This window comes from Podarcis muralis, chromosome 3 (assembly GCF_964188315.1).
Source record: "Podarcis muralis chromosome 3, rPodMur119.hap1.1, whole genome shotgun sequence".
Classification (NCBI taxonomy): domain Eukaryota; kingdom Metazoa; phylum Chordata; class Lepidosauria; order Squamata; family Lacertidae; genus Podarcis; species Podarcis muralis.
Genome location: NC_135657.1, coordinates 121,463,580 through 121,479,831, shown reverse-complemented (window position 1 = coordinate 121,479,831; position 16,252 = coordinate 121,463,580). Strand labels below are relative to the sequence as shown.

The following is a 16,252-nucleotide window of genomic DNA, read 5'->3' as shown; positions in this document are numbered from 1 at the left end:
CCAATCCCTTGTCCGACAAGCGGTACCCCAGGAATTCCACCTCCTTGGTATGAAACTGACACTTCTCCAGTTTCACCCACAGCTGGTTGGCTTGCAGCCTGCCCAACACTTCTTGAACGTCCCTCACATGCTGCTCCTCATTCTCCGAATACACCAACACATCGTCTAAAAAGGCCACACAATTCTTGTAGAGCAAAGGTCCCAGGACGTGGTTCATAAAGGCTTGAAAACATGCCGAGCCGGCTTGTAGACCGAAGGGCATAACGAGATATTCAAAGGCTCCCAAAGGGGTGAACATGGTGGTTTTCCATTCATCCCCCTTCCTTATTCGTATCAGGTTGTACGCCCCCCGCCGGTCCAGTTTTGTAAAAATCTTTCCCTTCCTCACCCTAGTCAAAATGTCATCAATTCGGGGCATAGGGAAAGCCAGGGGTTCCGACACTGCATTCAGGGCCCTAAAGTCCACTACAAGCCTCGGCTTATCTGTGTTTTTTTTGTCCACAAAAAACACTGGGCTGCCCCCCACCGCTCGGGACTCTCTGATGAAACCTCGTTTCAGGTTTTTGTCAATGAACTCCCTCAACTCCTGCATCTCCCTGTCTGACATGGCGTACAGCTTGCCCACTGGGAGTTGGGCTCCAGGGAGTAGATTGATTTGACAGTCAAAGGGTCTATGCGGCGGCAGTTTGTCTGCTTCCCTTTCGCTGAATACGTTGCTCAGATCTGCGTATTGCGGGGGCACCTTCCCTTTATCCGTTACTTCCATCCCGGCTAGGGTGACTCTGGCTCCTCCCGGAACCATTCCCTCTTTGCAGTGTTCTAGGCAATGCGCTGACCCAAAGGAGACCACCCTCTGATGCCAGCCCACTAGCGGATCGTGTAGCGCCAGCCAGCTCATCCCCAAAATAATGGGAGCTCCTCCCAAGGTGGCCACATTAAACGCTATCCGTTCGGTGTGCCTTGCCACCCTCATTATCATCGGGACAGTCTGTTGGCTAACTTCTCCTCCCAACAGCTCTCTGCCGTCAATCGTGGTCACCTGCAAGGGGTTACTTAAAGGGATAGTCTGTATCTGGTGCTCAGCTGCAAACTCCTTACTCATGAAATTACAGGAGCTGCCTGAATCCAAAAGCGCCTTGATCTTTAGTGGGTGTCCGTTTGGCAGCTCTAGTAACACCTCTATCACTAAAGCAGGTCTTGGAGGTTCCGGCGTGGGCACTTTCACTGCTCTTTGGCCTGGCTGCTGTGCCCCGACGGTGGCAGCCAGGCGTTGGCTTTTACTTGCTCCTTGCCTTCCTCCTCTTTTTCCCCAACAGCTCCTGCCATCCCTTGCCATTCCTTTCTTTGTGGGCAGACTCTGGCAAAGTGACCTGGCTGTTGGCAGAGATAACATTTCTTGGCGCTCTTCCCCTCCTTCTTCCGCCCTTCACTGGGATTTGAAACTGCGCGCGCCCGCGCTGTTCCAATTTCCATCGGCTCTGCCGGCGGGAAAGGTGGCTCTGGAATGTCTGGAATGCGGAAATCCCTCCAACGTTCCCCTTTCCCTTCCCGCTTTTCCAAAGCTCCTTAACGGAAACACGTCTTCTGGACTCTCTGCGTGACAGTTTCCGGCGAGGAGTGGGTGTCCCTTTAGGAGGTCCTGAGACCTCCCCACTGTTTTCGCTGGAAGCGTCTCTGAGCCATCCCTCCGACTCACTTTCCCTTGGAGTTCCTTCTCTCCCCCTACTGGTTCCCTCTTCAGCTGCTACGTCTCTCTCAACCTCAGTGAGCCTTTCCACCTCCTGTCCTTCCGATGGCAGTTCCCTGACACAAAGGAAGGAAACAGGAGCTGCTGCCAGTTCAGCTGCACAACTGATGGCAGGGGAGACTGGAACAGACCTGAGCTCTGGTGCTGTACAAGAGATCTTAGCAGCTCTCAAGCCAATTCAGAAAGATCCAGCTGAGATTGAGTCTGATATGACCGCTCTTAAAATAGAAGTTTCAGAGATGCATAAAAAATGGATGATTTTGAGCAGTGTTTGAACACACACGAGAGGATTACTGAAATGTATCAAAGCATTTCAGATAAACATTCAGATCCCTACTGGAATCTCAGCTGTGGAGGAATAATTTGAAAGTTATCAGTCCTCTTCCAAAGGCTCAAGCAATTGAATTTAGGGGATAACTCAGCTTAAAAGGCTTGCTGAAAATGGAAGGTCTTAAATGGGCACCAGAAAGATTACAGAGACAGTGTCTGTTGAATATTCAAGGGCAAGGAATTCCAAATGGTAGGTGCCACAACATTAAAAGCCTGAGTCCTACACCATGTGAAATGGACTTCCCAATAAGATCTTCCTGAAAAGTAACTGCAGGAGGCCCTCACCTGCAGAGTTCAGTTATCAATTGGATATATAAAGGGTATGACAATCTTTTAGGTATGCTGGTCCCAAGGTGTATAGGACTTTTATACACCAAGACTAGTAGCCTGAACTCAGCTCATAACTAATTTGCAGGCAGTGCAATTATTTCAACAATAGGGTAACTTGTTGGTGATAACCTGTCCTGTGAGCAGTTGAGCCACTGCATTTTGCACCAACTGCAGCTTTTGGACTATCCTCAAGGATAGCCGCACATAGAGCGGATTGCAGTAATCCATGGTGTTTGTTTTAAGGAATGAGGCAGATATTTAAAGCAGGGATGCTTAACTTTGAGAGCACCCCTGTTTCAATTCTTGCAAGGAGAATTGAAGTGAGCATAACCCATGTCAAACAGCTCCTCATCATGGTTCTGCTCACTCCCCAGGACCTCTGCTAACTGCTACGCTGTCTATTCTCCCCTCCCCACAGGAAAAAAATAATGTTGGGGAAGGGATAGTAGTCAGCAAGGTGCCATGTTCTATGTGAGCTCAAGGCACATAGGAGAAGCCTGCTGATGCCCAGTCAAGAGGTCAGGTCAGGAGTTGAAGTCCCCTGCAGGACCTTGGAGAGTTCCCAAGGTCCTATTCTGGTAGCTGTATGAGTGAGCTGAGTCTCTTGACTAAAGCCTACAATAGGTTGGCTCTGTCTGCCCAGAGGAGCTGGGTGGCTTAAGTGCCCTTGCAGCCGTTGGCTGAGGTGACAAGGGTAACCATGAGAGGGTGCTTCTCTGAATCAGGGATGGGTGCTAGGGTGGCATCCTCAGGTCCTTGAGTCCTGAAGATGGTCCTGGCAGTTCTCCCCCAAAGATGAGATCAGAACATTGTCCTTTTCAGCCTATGACACAGTCCAGGTCTTTGGCTTGTGAGTCATGGCAAAGAGGTCTGATGTCTTTCTTCTTTCAGGCAAGTGACACTGGCATTGTCATTTTCTTGGAATCATGGAGCTTGTAGTTCATTAACTCAAGTGGCGAAATACACTACCAGTACTTCCTGTCTTCTTCAGAACCTTGTGCTTCCTATTAACTTACCCGGCTTGCACATGTCCCCTTACGATGTAAGCAGGTATAGGAGGTGGGGAATGAGAAGAACGAAGAACAAATGCTCTCCAAATTCCTCCTCCTATAGGTCTTCTCTCCCTGTCCTGCCTTGAACACACTTGTGACTGCATGGAATTTACTTTTTCTTTCTTTTTGCTTGTAATGCATCTTTGTATTTGTAACGCACAAACCTGATGCTACTTCCAGTGGTTGCTGGAGGCAATGTTTTCCACACGGCATGGTGTCTTTCTGAAGTGGGGGAGGTCCGGGAGACTGGAGGTACCCACAACTCCACCCACCTAGTTGCTCTTTGCTGGTACTGCTGGTTCTCTCCAGGGCGGGACGCGTAGCTGCAGATGTGGGGAGGAATCAAGAAGAGCCTGTCATGCTTCTGTTTTAAATGTGTTGTAAGTTGTTTTAGATCTTTTTGTATAACACATGACTAACAAGGTTAATAACTAAATAACTAACTAAAATATAAAAACCCCATGCATCTATTTTCATTACTTTGTTTTTAGGAAGACCAAACCCTCATTTTGCCCACTGTGAAACATGTTTGAAATGTTTGCTTTACTGGAAGTTCTTGGGTGCATAATGCTGTGGGCAAAAATGTTTTTTTTAAAAATGTGTGTGCGCACAGGGAAACGAAACTTGCACATGTGTCATGAAGGAACTGATGTCTGGAACTTCCAGATAAATGCACCAAAAACAAGAAAGAAGTTAAATGGGGGAAAATGGATCGTGCGGAAGCAGTAAGCTAGGGGAAGCTGAGAGCAGACAAGAATATAGCACAGATAGATCTCCTCAGGCACTGCCCACAATTGTCAGTGAGAAACATTGAGATAGACACAGGCATAAAATTCAGAGTTCTCATATGTGGGCAAAAGCACATGCAGAAAAATCAGATTTGTTCAATCCACATGCATGTTTACACCCTAATATGGGCAAAGCTTAAGTCACTGTTCTCTGAAATATAATGTCGTTCTACGTAAGCAGTATCATCGCTTGCCCTCTCCTCCTGGCTTTGCTTCTTGCTAATGAAAATACCACAAAATTAGCAACTAACCACGGAGGCCAGTGAGTGGTTGGGTTTTGTAGAGAGAGAGAGAGAGACTCAAGAGCACAGGATTAAACAAAAAGACATAATCCAATATTGAAAACATGTATGACGGCACATTTTCCAATGTACACAGCTTTCAGTTTTTAAAAATTAGTTTTCAGATTTCATACTCTCTTTAGGGCTGTGTACTACCATATAAAATTACTTGTGGTTGCTTATCTGTTTGCATGTTTGTGGGCAGACACAGTTTTGAAGGACAAGAATCCGTTTCTTTTGGAACACAAAGCAAGCAATTACCTACCCAGCCATGTTTCACAGATGAAACTAGAAACGCAGTTATTATTACATGTTGCTGAAGATGCTATCCTGTCTGCGGCATACTGTATAATTTATGCTGCAACAGCTTGTTCCCAACAACTTGTTCCCTTGTTTGGCTGTAAAAGATAGAATTAACAAAACTCTGAATGGCCTTCAGTCTGTTCATAATGAACTTCAGCTACTGCTGTGGGAAATGCCCTTAGAGTGCACACACTTGTGCGCCTGAGGCAAACTTCAAACTCCCACTCAGATATTTCTGAAGACCTGGTGCAGGTTGCTGAAGCCTGAAAACTGAGACCAGCCGTTCACACTAATGACATTTCAACAAAACATCTGCAAAAATTGGGTCAGTGATTTGATTTATGGGGGGGGGGGTGTAATGTAGTAGAGAAAAGGGGCTGCCCCTTGTAAATAGGGACAGGTAGAGGTATATTTACAAATGATTCCTAGGATTGGGTCCATATTTTCTATTTTTATGTTGTGAACTGTCCTGTGATCTTTGGATGAAGGGTGGTATACAAATAAAATAAAAAAATAAAAAATTGTCTAGTAGCATCTTAGAGACCAACTAAGTTTGTTATGGGTATAAGCTTCTGTGTGCATGCACACTTCTTCAGACAGTTATTTTTATTTTTATTTTGACTATGTCAGACCAACACGTCTACCTACCTGAATCTAAAATAAATCAGTATGCACCTTTTATACAAAGGAAGAGCGGCGCTTACCATACTGGAATTGTAATTTCCTTATATTAGCTGTTGCCTTCTGTGCTTTTCTGTTCATGTATTTGTTTTGTCCTTTGCCTTTTTGTCTTCCGTTCCGTTAGGCTTCATCTGATCCTGGTTCCCCAGCCTCCCTTTGTGTGCTTCTTCCCCCTTTCCACCCACTTTTTGAGTCTTCTTCCTCTGGCTCATACTTTCCCTCTTTTCTGCCCCCATTTCCATTTTCTCTCCTTTCCGTCTCCCCTTCCACATGTCCACCAATTGTTGTTCTCCCCTCCGTCATGCTTCCTCCCTCAGTCCCGCCTCATTTCTTTCATTTGCTTCCTCCAGTTCCCCCTTTCCTCCACTCGCCTTCTCTTTTCTTTCAGTCTCCCTTCTTACAGCTGACCTCCTCAGAACTGCCAGGTCCTTCAGCTGCTTTGCAAAATGTCTCCCTGCCTCGTCTTCCTGCTGCTCCTCCAGCTGCTGCTTCTGAGCCCCCTTCTGACGCTTCAGCTTCTGAACTATCTCTACCTACACAGCAGCCTCCACCTTCAGAACACGAGCCTCTTCGTGACTTCAGTGCTTACCATTCCCATAACCCTTTCTTTCTCCCTATACCTCCACCGATCCAGTCCTACAGGAGATATCAGGCTCGGCCCAAGAATAGTGACACTACAAAATATCCTTGAAGACGGAAGACGCTTGGGGTCCCTTCAGTGCCATGGCCTGCAAAAAGCGCCAGCCACGGTAGACAAGGTTCAGGGACTCACACTTTCTAATGTTTCTCATGTGTTCTGTCAATGCTGCTGATGAATTGTGTGGTGAGATACTCTGTGTTCAGTGTTACCTGCACTGTGGATATCATGAAGTGAAAGAGAGAACCAAGCAGGACAGTTAAGGACATCGTTTATCAACTGTCTGATGCAACACTTTGACTCCAAAAGGTGTGTACTACACAAAGGTGTATACCATACAAGATTGTAAGCTCAATGGAGCAGGGATGTATCCTACATTTGTTTGCAGGGCTACAGTCCTTGCAATGAAATGAAAGCTTAACTTGTGTTTCCAAGCTGTGTATTGAAGGCCTCACCTGTATGTGATAACGCCTGAGCTACCTGGTTTGTGATGTGGTTTCTCCTGTGAATGCCATTGGCAAAAGACTCCTGTGCTGCACTTAAGTGGGGATGCCAACTTGTTTTTGTTGGAAAGCCTTAGCTCCTCCATGGAGCTGCAGATTGCAAGGTTTCTTGTTTTGGAGCAGATATACAGGCTTAAAGATAACAGTACGGTGTAGTTTTGTCATGTGTCCCACTCTTTGATTTAGAAGTTCTTCAAATTAAATGTTATGTTCAGCACAATTTTTAAGCATACTTAGTACTGACAACTTCATTTTTTCAGACAAAGTATTTCTGTGGGGGGAGGACTATGTCAGATGGGAATATTTTTTTTAAAAAGCCTCATGGACTGTGATGGCTTATGAATGCTCTTCGCAAGAAATACCTCTGCTCACTCAGATATATATATATATATATATATATATATATATATATATATATACAGTCTTTATTTTACATATGTACAGGCAGCACATTACAATCATGCATCCGAATCCTCCGGCTCAGATTCTGGGAGTGGCTTATTCCAGCTCCTTCTCCAACAGAAAAGGCGGGGAAGTTTCACTTGATGCCTCTCCTCTTTAACACTCTCCTTTCCCTGGCAGACGGAATAGGCATTGTTTCACTGTCTGTGCCAGAACTTCCTGTGTGGTGTTGAGGCTCTGGTTCCACATTTGTGAGCCGTCCTGCCTCCTGGCTTTCCCCTCTTTCCTCAATTGCCACTTCCTGCCCCCCTCCCTCTGCCTGTCTGCTCCTCCCCTGCATTCTCTGGCAATACCATGACATGGACACATGCTGTTTTCCTCCTGAAAATACCTCACAACTTATTTTTACTCTGAAGTTTCTACTTCATATAGTGAAGCAAATAGCACCTTTTGATAGAGAAGGAAGCAGTGTGAGGAGAAAGGTTTATCTCAGGGTGGTCCAACCCACAGCCTGAAGGCCTTTTTTGTTGCCCCCTGGTAACATTTGACACCCCACCAGCCCTAAAACGCTTTCCGCCTTTGTGAAGAAGGTGGGAGGGCTCTAGGGCCCTGCCAGAGCTTCACCCCTTCCCAAAGGCCAGTGCCTCACTTACCTGACTTTCGGAGGGCTGCGGAGGGGTTGTCACACAGATACTTTTTTTTGGGGGGGGAGAGAATTGCTGGTGATAAGTACACCTTAAAAAATATGAGCTTAATGCTATATGTAATTTGACATTTAGTGACCACAAAACCTGTTTTTGGTAACAGAGAGCTTAAAGCATTGTACAAAAAATGACAACCTTGGTAATGCTGAAAGATTAAAAAGTTACTATTGTGACTTGATTTATGAAATCAATGGTGCCATTGATGCATTAAGTTGATGGAGTAAATGCTAGCTAAATGTTGAGGTACTGTGAATATTCATCTACGATACTTTATCTGAAAGGTATACTTTAGGGATTACATAGAAAATATTAGCTACCTGCTATTATTGTTGCAGCCATAGCTTGACTTTCACTTTTTCTTCTTTTACAGGGCAGTGCATTTTTAGAAAGCTATAATACTTCCTCTTATGATCCTTTCTTTCTGAAGTATTCTACAAACACTTGCAAGGTAGGAGAGCCAACATGCTGAATTTATTGCACGTTGACTAAGCACTGATGAGAATTGTATTGGTTTCTTGGCATCACGGGCAGAGCCTGTGAAGGGATGTGTATGCATTAACAATTTTTACAAAATAAATAAATAAATAAATAAATAATTTATTATTTGTACCCCGCCCATCTGGCTGGGTTTCCCCAGCCACTCTGGGCGGCTTCCATAGAAACCAAAAATACACCAAAATATCACACATTAAAAACTTCCCTGAACAGGGCTGCCTTAAGATGTCTTCTGAATGTCAGGTAGTTGTTTATCGCTTTGACATCTGATGGGAGGGTGTTCCACAGGGCGGGTGCCACTACTGAGAAGGCCCTCTGCCTGGTTCCCTGTAGCTTTGCTTCTTGCAGTGAGGGAACCCCAGAAGGCCCTCGGCGCTGGACCTCAGCGTCCGGGCAGAACGATGGGGGTGGAGACGCATTCACATTGTGAATTATTTGGCAGTTTAGGGAATTGCCCACTGGCAAACACACCTTCACACCCTTGACCTTTCCCATCAGGATCCTCACATTTTCTTCCCCACCCTTGGACATACACAATTCACATTTCATGAATCCCCCACAGTACTGTGGCTGTGGACTTTCTTTTCTCAGTTCCCAGTGGCTTGAATTTGGACTTGGGGGGGGGGGAAGAAGAAGAGTGGGAAATGGGAGTAAACTTTTCACAAGAAACTCCAAAATCTGAACTTGTTCTCTTAAGCACCAAACTATATATGCCATAAACCAAAACTTCTCTTCTGAAATGGATGTTTTGATGGGATTTATAAGTGGATCCCCAGATCCTCAGCATGCCCACTCCCATGTATGCCATCAGTTACGAATACTTAGATGTGTTTGGATTTGAGTCTGCTGTTCTATACACATGGATTGGAGCTATGTACCAATATACTGTCTATTCTATATGGTCCTAAAAGACCCACATTGGCTTCCAGTACGTTTCTGAGCACAATTCAAAGTGTTGGTGTTGAGCTTTAAAGCCTTAAATGGCCTCGGCCCAGTATAGTTAATGGAGCATCTCCACCCCCATCATTCTGTCCGGACACTGAGGTCCAGCTCCAAGGGCCTTCTGGCAGTTCCCTCACTGTGAGAAGTGAAGCTACAGGGAATCAGGCAGAAGGCCTCAGTGGTGGTGCCCTCCCTTCGGGACATCCAGCAGATGTCAAGGAGATGAGTAGACAGTCCTGTATAGGGAAGCTTTTTAATGCACAATGTTTTTTATATATGTTGGAAGCCACCTGGAGTGGCTGGGGCAACCCAGTAAGATGGGTGAAGTACTACTACTATTACTACTACTAATGCTACTACTACTAATAAAACAAGCTGGAAAAATACTGTGCGCTGTGTAACATTTATGTTTGGTTGTTCATGTGCTGTGAATGTTAAGACTTCATAAATAATTTTAAAAAGGGAAAGGAAGTAAGAACTTGCCTGTATTTTTAATAGGTTTCAGTTCCACCTTTATACGATCCCTTGTTAAAGGAGATACGAGGAAGATACCTTGAGGCTGGCATTATTCAGCAGTGTGACACAGGTATTTCTATGCTGCAGAGCTTGGCTATGGGCTTCTGTGACACATCCTGTTTCAAGACTTAATGTCCAATAGACTAGTTCCCCCCAACCTCAGATATGTTCTATTGATTTTGTATAAAACAATAGAATAAAGGCAACACGAATAAACCCACACACCCTGGTCTCTCACAAATAATTTTACATTGTTAAATCCCATAAGTAATAAGGACAGAGAAGCACTTAAAAAGAGAATTATCTGATGTATCCTCTCCAGAACCCAGCATGAGCACTGGATGGCTTCAGACTCTTGGAGGAAGTACCGTATTTTTCGCACCATAGGACGCAGTTTTTCCGTCTTAAAAACTAAGGGGGAAAGTCTGTGCATCCTATGGAGCGAATGCAGGGGGGGAGGCAAGCAGGAAAAGCCCCCAAGAGCCACACACAAGCTTCGCGCGGCTCTTGCGGGCTTTTCCCCAGGAGGGAGAAGGGACTGACGCGGCCAGTCAGTCCCTTCTCCCTCCTCTAGAAAAGCCTTGCACAATCTCTCCAGTCGTGGGAGGCTGTGCAAGGCTAAAGAGGAAGCCCGGGCAGCGAGCGGGATCCATCCCGCTCGCTGCTCGGGCTTCCTCTTTTGCCTAGCACGCCTCTCCAGCCGCGGGAGGCTGCACAAGGCTAAAGAAGCCAACTTTTTAAAAATCTATCTCTACCTCTTTTTCTTTTTTCGTCCTTTCTCCACCCCCTTATTTTCCTCTGGATCAGTGTTTTTATCTAGATTAACATTTTAGTTTGGAGGGGGGGAATATTATAAAAAAGGAAACTTTGCAGCTTTTATTTTAGTATACAATAAAAAACAGATTAAACAAAACACAAGAGAAGGAACTAGCATAGAAGAAGAAGAGAAAAGGGAAAGAGGGAGGATACAAAGCCATTTACCAGAGGTAGATCTTAACCCTTGCCTCACCTGGGAGCTTCTCTGGGCAGGAATTCCCTCGGCTTAAGTGGGGTGAGGGAAGAGTGGCAGGTAGGGGGGTACCTACCTAGACAGTGAAGCCACATGTCTCTCCAATGAAAATTGGGAGTGGGCATTGTGTGAAGTGGCTGTGGATCTCCTGCTGCAGAAGTGTAGGACTGTATAGAGTTGGGAGGGCCACCCGAGGGTCATCTAGCCCAGCCCCCTCACAAAGTAGGAATCACAGCTAAAGAACGCCAGGCAGATGGTCCCCCAACCACTGCTTAAAAGCCTCCAGTGGTGGAGACCCCCAACAACTTCCGAGGTCACAGAATTGCAGGGTTGGAAGGGAACCCCAGGAGTCATCTAGTCCAGCCCCAGTGGACAGCGGGCACGATCCATCCCGTTGCGCAAGGCTAAAGATGCTGCTCAAGGCTAAAGAGGAAGCGTGCAGCCTGTCCGTTGCTCTTTGGGGCTGGGGGGGATTTTTTTCCCTTGATTTCCCCCTCTAAAAACTAGGTGCGTCCTGTGGTCCGGTGCATCTAATAGAGCGAAAAATACGGTATTTATAAAGGAAAAGATTGGGAACTTCGCTGCATCAAACATATCTGGCTTGGCTTGGCCTTCAGCCCACCACACATCATGGGCTGGCCTTTCCACAGGGGCTAGGCAACTATACCAAGGGTGGATATAAAAGTCGGGATCTGTTTTCCATCCTCTGGCTATGGCCATTTTGACTCGAGATACAGGATGGAGGAACTGAAGGATGCAGATATAATCACTTAGGTTCGTTTGGTCTTTCCCCAAAGTTTATAAAGTGGTAAAGTTGGTGGTGCTATATATCTGAGAGGAGTGAATTTGACCTTAGTTTTGCCTTTCCTTTCTCTCTGAAAGCAGCCAGTCCAGTTTATGGAAATAACCTTCATACTTTTGACTTCCTACAGGAAAAGTATTTTCCTCCAAAGAGATGAATGAGCTCCATAAGGCAGAACTGCCACTCCTTCCGTTGAGTCGGCAACTTATGAATCCAATAGAGTGGTTAAAAATTCCAGCTGGGTACATAGAAAGTGAGATTCGTCAAAAGAGCCGGTAAAGTTTGTCACTGCTTCTTAAAGAAATTCTCTTTATTCCATATTTCACACAAGAGAGAGCTGTAGAGCTGTTTTATGGACTTACCATGGAATGTGTGAATAACATAGCAAGTGGTTTTAATTTAAAAGCTTAAATGTGTGCATGCTTTCTTTTCCGTTGAAGAAAGGGCTGTTGGTTACACCTAAGGCAGGGATGTCCAACCTGTACTTTGTGATCTACCGGTAGATCCCTGGCTGATCCTGGTAGATCGCGGGATCCTTATCATGTACAAAAATTTATGGGAGAGAAGCTAAAAAACTGTGCAATCCTCCCCCCAAAAGCTCAACAACTCTGGGCAGTCCACCCACCCCACACATGCTCCTCCTCCCTCCCAGGATAATGGGTAGATCACTGCCAGTTTTTTTATACTGGGAGTAGATCACGGTATCTTGGGAGTTGGACATGCCTGACCTGAGGTGTTTCATCATCTGAACTCTCCATCTTCTAAATGCTGTCATAATCACAAAGCATAAATGCATTCATCTGTACTGTTTCCCCCCCCCCCCCCCTGAAACCATCATTAACCAGGAATTGGCTGGCATTTCCTTGTTTGACCAGTACTCACTCATTATCTGTTTGTTTATAGATGTGGCTCTTTGAGGAAGTTGACTACCTTTTGATTCTTTATCTTTAGTCTACTTTCTGAGAGTGGGCAGGTGTTTTGCCTGTTTGTGAGGGTAGGGAGTATCACCATTTTTAGTAGCGATTGCCTTCCACTGCGTGTTTTTCAGTTTTCTCAATTGAATTTGCAGACAGCCCTTTGCGCCTCAGTTTTCAAATGTTTCGGAACTTGAACAGTCTTTCGGAACAGATTATGTTCAAGAACCGAGATACCACTGTAGTGGTTTTCTGGAAATGATCTATTTCCAAAGCCAGGACTGCAGAGTCGTCAGGTTTTGGGCAAATGTTGGCAAATGTTCTTATGAACCAGTGGCTCAGTCATAATAAAATCTCTTGGAGAACTCTGCGTCAACAGAAATCTAGTGTACCGATCAAGGGAAGTTGTAGTACTGCTCTACTCTGCCTTGGTCAGAGTACACTTGGAGTACCATGTCTGGTTCTGGGCTATTGACAAGCTGGAACATGTGCCCAAGGTGATCCAGGGTCTGAAGGAGCTCGGTATATTTAGCCTGGAAAAGAGGAACCTGAGAGATATGATGGCTGTCTTCAAATACCCATGGTAGGTGGAGCCAGCTTGTTTACTGCTGCTCCGGAGGGCAGGACTCAAACCAATGGATTCAAATAAGAAAGGAGATTCCAACTAAAAATTATGAAGAACTTTCTGAACCTACGGGCTACCTTGGAAGATGGTGGCCTCTCTTTCACTGGGGTTTTTTAAAGAGAGGTTGAATGATCATCTGTCAGGGATTCTTTAGCTGTGATTTCTGCTTTCCAGGGGGTTGGACTGGATGACCCATGGGGGGTTGCCTTCCAACTCCACAATTCTATGATTCTAAGGATCTGGAAGTGCTTCACGTGACACTCTATGGCTTGGAAAGTCCCTCTCCCCCTACCCTTGGAGGTGGATTGCAGTGCTGGTCCCTGAGACTTGGTTGCAGCTTGCATTTGAACCCATGTTCAAATTGTGTAAGTTCACACGTGTTTAACTTACACAATTTAACAGAAGGTGGCAAGCTTAAAAGCTCCTTTTGCATAGGGTTTTCCTGGCATGGATTATTTTTAAAAAATATTTTTAAAAATTAATTTTCATTTATAATAATCCAATAAAAACCACATTAATACAATACCAAATTATAATACAGTTAAAAAAGCCAATTATCCAATACCAAATTAAATAATTTTGAATGACTTCCTGTGTTCTGGATTTCGGGGAATAATGTTCTTATTTCGTCCTGCTCCAATACTCTTAGTTAGTTCAAATAACAAAGAAACAGTGGGGTCACTCAGAGGAGAAGATGGTGAAATGCAAACAGGGGACACAGAAAGGGCTGAACTCCTCAATGCCTTCTTTGCCTCAGTCTTCTCCGATAAAGAAAACAATGTCCGACCTGAAGAATTTGGAGCAAATGATTCAGCAGAGGAAACACAGCCCAGAATAACTAAGGAGATAGTACAAGAATACTTGGCTAGTCTAGATGTATTCAAGTCTCCAGGGCCAGATGAACTGCATCCTAGAGTATTAAAAGAACTGGCAGAAGTGATTTCAGAACCACTGGCAGTCATCTTTGAGAATTCCTGGAGAACAGGCGAAGTCCCGGCAGACTGGAGGAGGGCAAATGTTGTACCTATTTTCAAAAAGGGGGAAAGAGAGGACCCAAATAATTATCGCCCAGTCAGTCTGACATCAATACCAGGGAAGATTCTGGAGCAGATCATTAAGCAAACAGTCTGTGAGCACCTAGAAAGGAATGCTGTGATCACCAATAGTCAGCATGGATTTCTGAAAAATAAGTCATGTCAGACTAACCTGATCTCGTTTTTTGACAGAATTACAAGCCTGGTAGATGAAGGGAATGCAGTGGATGTAGCCTACCTTGATTTCAGCAAGGCATTCGACAAGGTGCCCCATGATATTCTTGTAAAGAAGCTGGTAAAATGCGGTCTTGACTATGCTACCACTCAGTGGATTTGTAACTGGCTGACTGACCGAACCCAAAGGGTGCTCATCAATGGTTCCTCCTCATCCTGGAGAAGAGTGACTAGTGGGGTGCCACAGGGTTCTGTCTTGGGCCCGGTCTTATTCAACATCTCTATCAACGACTTGGATGATGGACTCAAGGGCATCCTGATCAAATTTGCAGATGACACCAAACTGGGAGGGCTGGCTAACACCCCAGAGGACAGGATCACACTTCAAAACGACCTTGACAGATTAGAGAACTGGGCCAAAACAAACAAGATGAACTTTAACAGGGAGAAATGTAAAGTATTGCACTTGGGCAAAAAAAATTAGAGGCACAAATACAAGATGGGGGACACCTGGCTTGAGAGCAGTACATGTGAAAAGGATCTAGGAGTCTTGGTTGACCACAAACTTGACATGAGCCAACAGTGTGACGCAGCAGCTAAAAAAGCCAATGCAATTCTGGGATGCATCAATAGGAGTATAGCCTCTAGATCAAGGGAAGTAATAGTGCCACTGTATTCTGCTCTAGTCAGACCTCACCTGGAGTACTGTGTCCAGTTCTGGGCACCACAGTTCAAGAAGGTCACTGACAAACTGGAACGTGTCCAGAGGAGGGCAACCAAAATGGTCAAAGGCCTGGAAACGATGCCTTATGAGGAACGGCTAAGGGAGCTGGGCATGTTTAGCCTGGAGAAGAGGAGGTTAAGGGGTGATATGATAGCCATGTTCAAATATATAAAAGGATGTCATATAGAGGAGGGAGAAAGGTTGTTTTCTGCTGCTCCAGAGAAGCGGACACGGAGCAGTGGATCCAAACTACAAGAAAGAAGATTCCACCTAAACATTAGGAAGAACTTCCTGACAGTAAGAGCTGTTCGACAGTGGAATTTGCTGCCAAGGAGTGTGGTGGAGTCTCCTTCTTTGGGGGTCTTTAAGCAGCGGCTTGACAACCATATGTCAGGAGTGCTCTGATGGTGTTTCCTGCTTGGCAGGGGGTTGGACTCGATGGCCCTCGTGGTCTATTCCAACTCTATGATTCTATGATTCTATGAAATATAACAGTTCCGATCTTTATCCTTTATTTTAATAGCCACTGATCTGATGACTTTCATTCATATTTAACTGTTCCATATCCATTAATTTTGCAGTGGGAGTTTTTATCCTGTAAATTTCTGTGTGAAATGTTTGCTTTACGTTCGTCTTTACTCTTCATGTTGTAATCCATCCTCAGCATTTCCCTTCACTTACACTTTCTGTCAAGAACTGCAATTCTCACTGTGTCACACACCATTTTACTTATCCTTCAAGACAAAGAGAAGTCTGGCGTCTCGCCATAGCCCCGGGCAGATACCCAGAATTAACTTCTTCGATCCCTCTCCTATCTGTTAATAAGCTGGTATCTTGCTGAAGGCATGATAAGTCAGAACCAAAGCCCTCTTTACCATTCCGTAGGTCAATGCCACAAATCATTACCATGTTTTCACACAGTTCAATTCTTGTAATTAATCCATAAAAATTATGAAGTTCTTGTTAATTCCCTCTTGCATTTTTTCAATCCATTAACAATTAATACTTCAGGGGAGGCTTGCTGAATCATAAAACAGCAAATATAATGTATATAAAGAAAGGGTAAAGGCTCCTCTCCCTCTACATACCATGTTACGATGGTTACCAGTTACGATGAAAATCCTCTCCAGATCCTTGGCACTCAGTGGCTGATTCATTTAGCAGGTTATCTTGTCCCCTTAGTCCAGAACACACCTGTTACTTAGATCCAAATCCATCCTAAGGAACAGAACCTCCGCTCATAGAAACTGCGTTGGAGT

At 45.0% G+C, this 16,252-nt stretch overlaps 1 protein-coding gene across 1 annotated transcript in view; it reads left to right on the top strand.

Moving 5' to 3' along the window:
- FAM228B (family with sequence similarity 228 member B) overlaps positions 1 to 15,960 on the top strand; it is a 42,528-nt gene extending 26,568 nt beyond the window's left edge. Inside the window, 4 exon segments of the mRNA XM_077926631.1 lie at positions 8,129 to 8,206; positions 9,694 to 9,781; positions 11,653 to 11,797; positions 14,288 to 15,960. Coding sequence (XP_077782757.1) covers positions 8,129 to 8,206; positions 9,694 to 9,781; positions 11,653 to 11,797; positions 14,288 to 15,398 — 1,422 coding nt within the window. The 3' untranslated portion in view covers positions 15,399 to 15,960.
- The last annotated feature ends 292 nt before the right edge of the window (positions 15,961 to 16,252 follow it).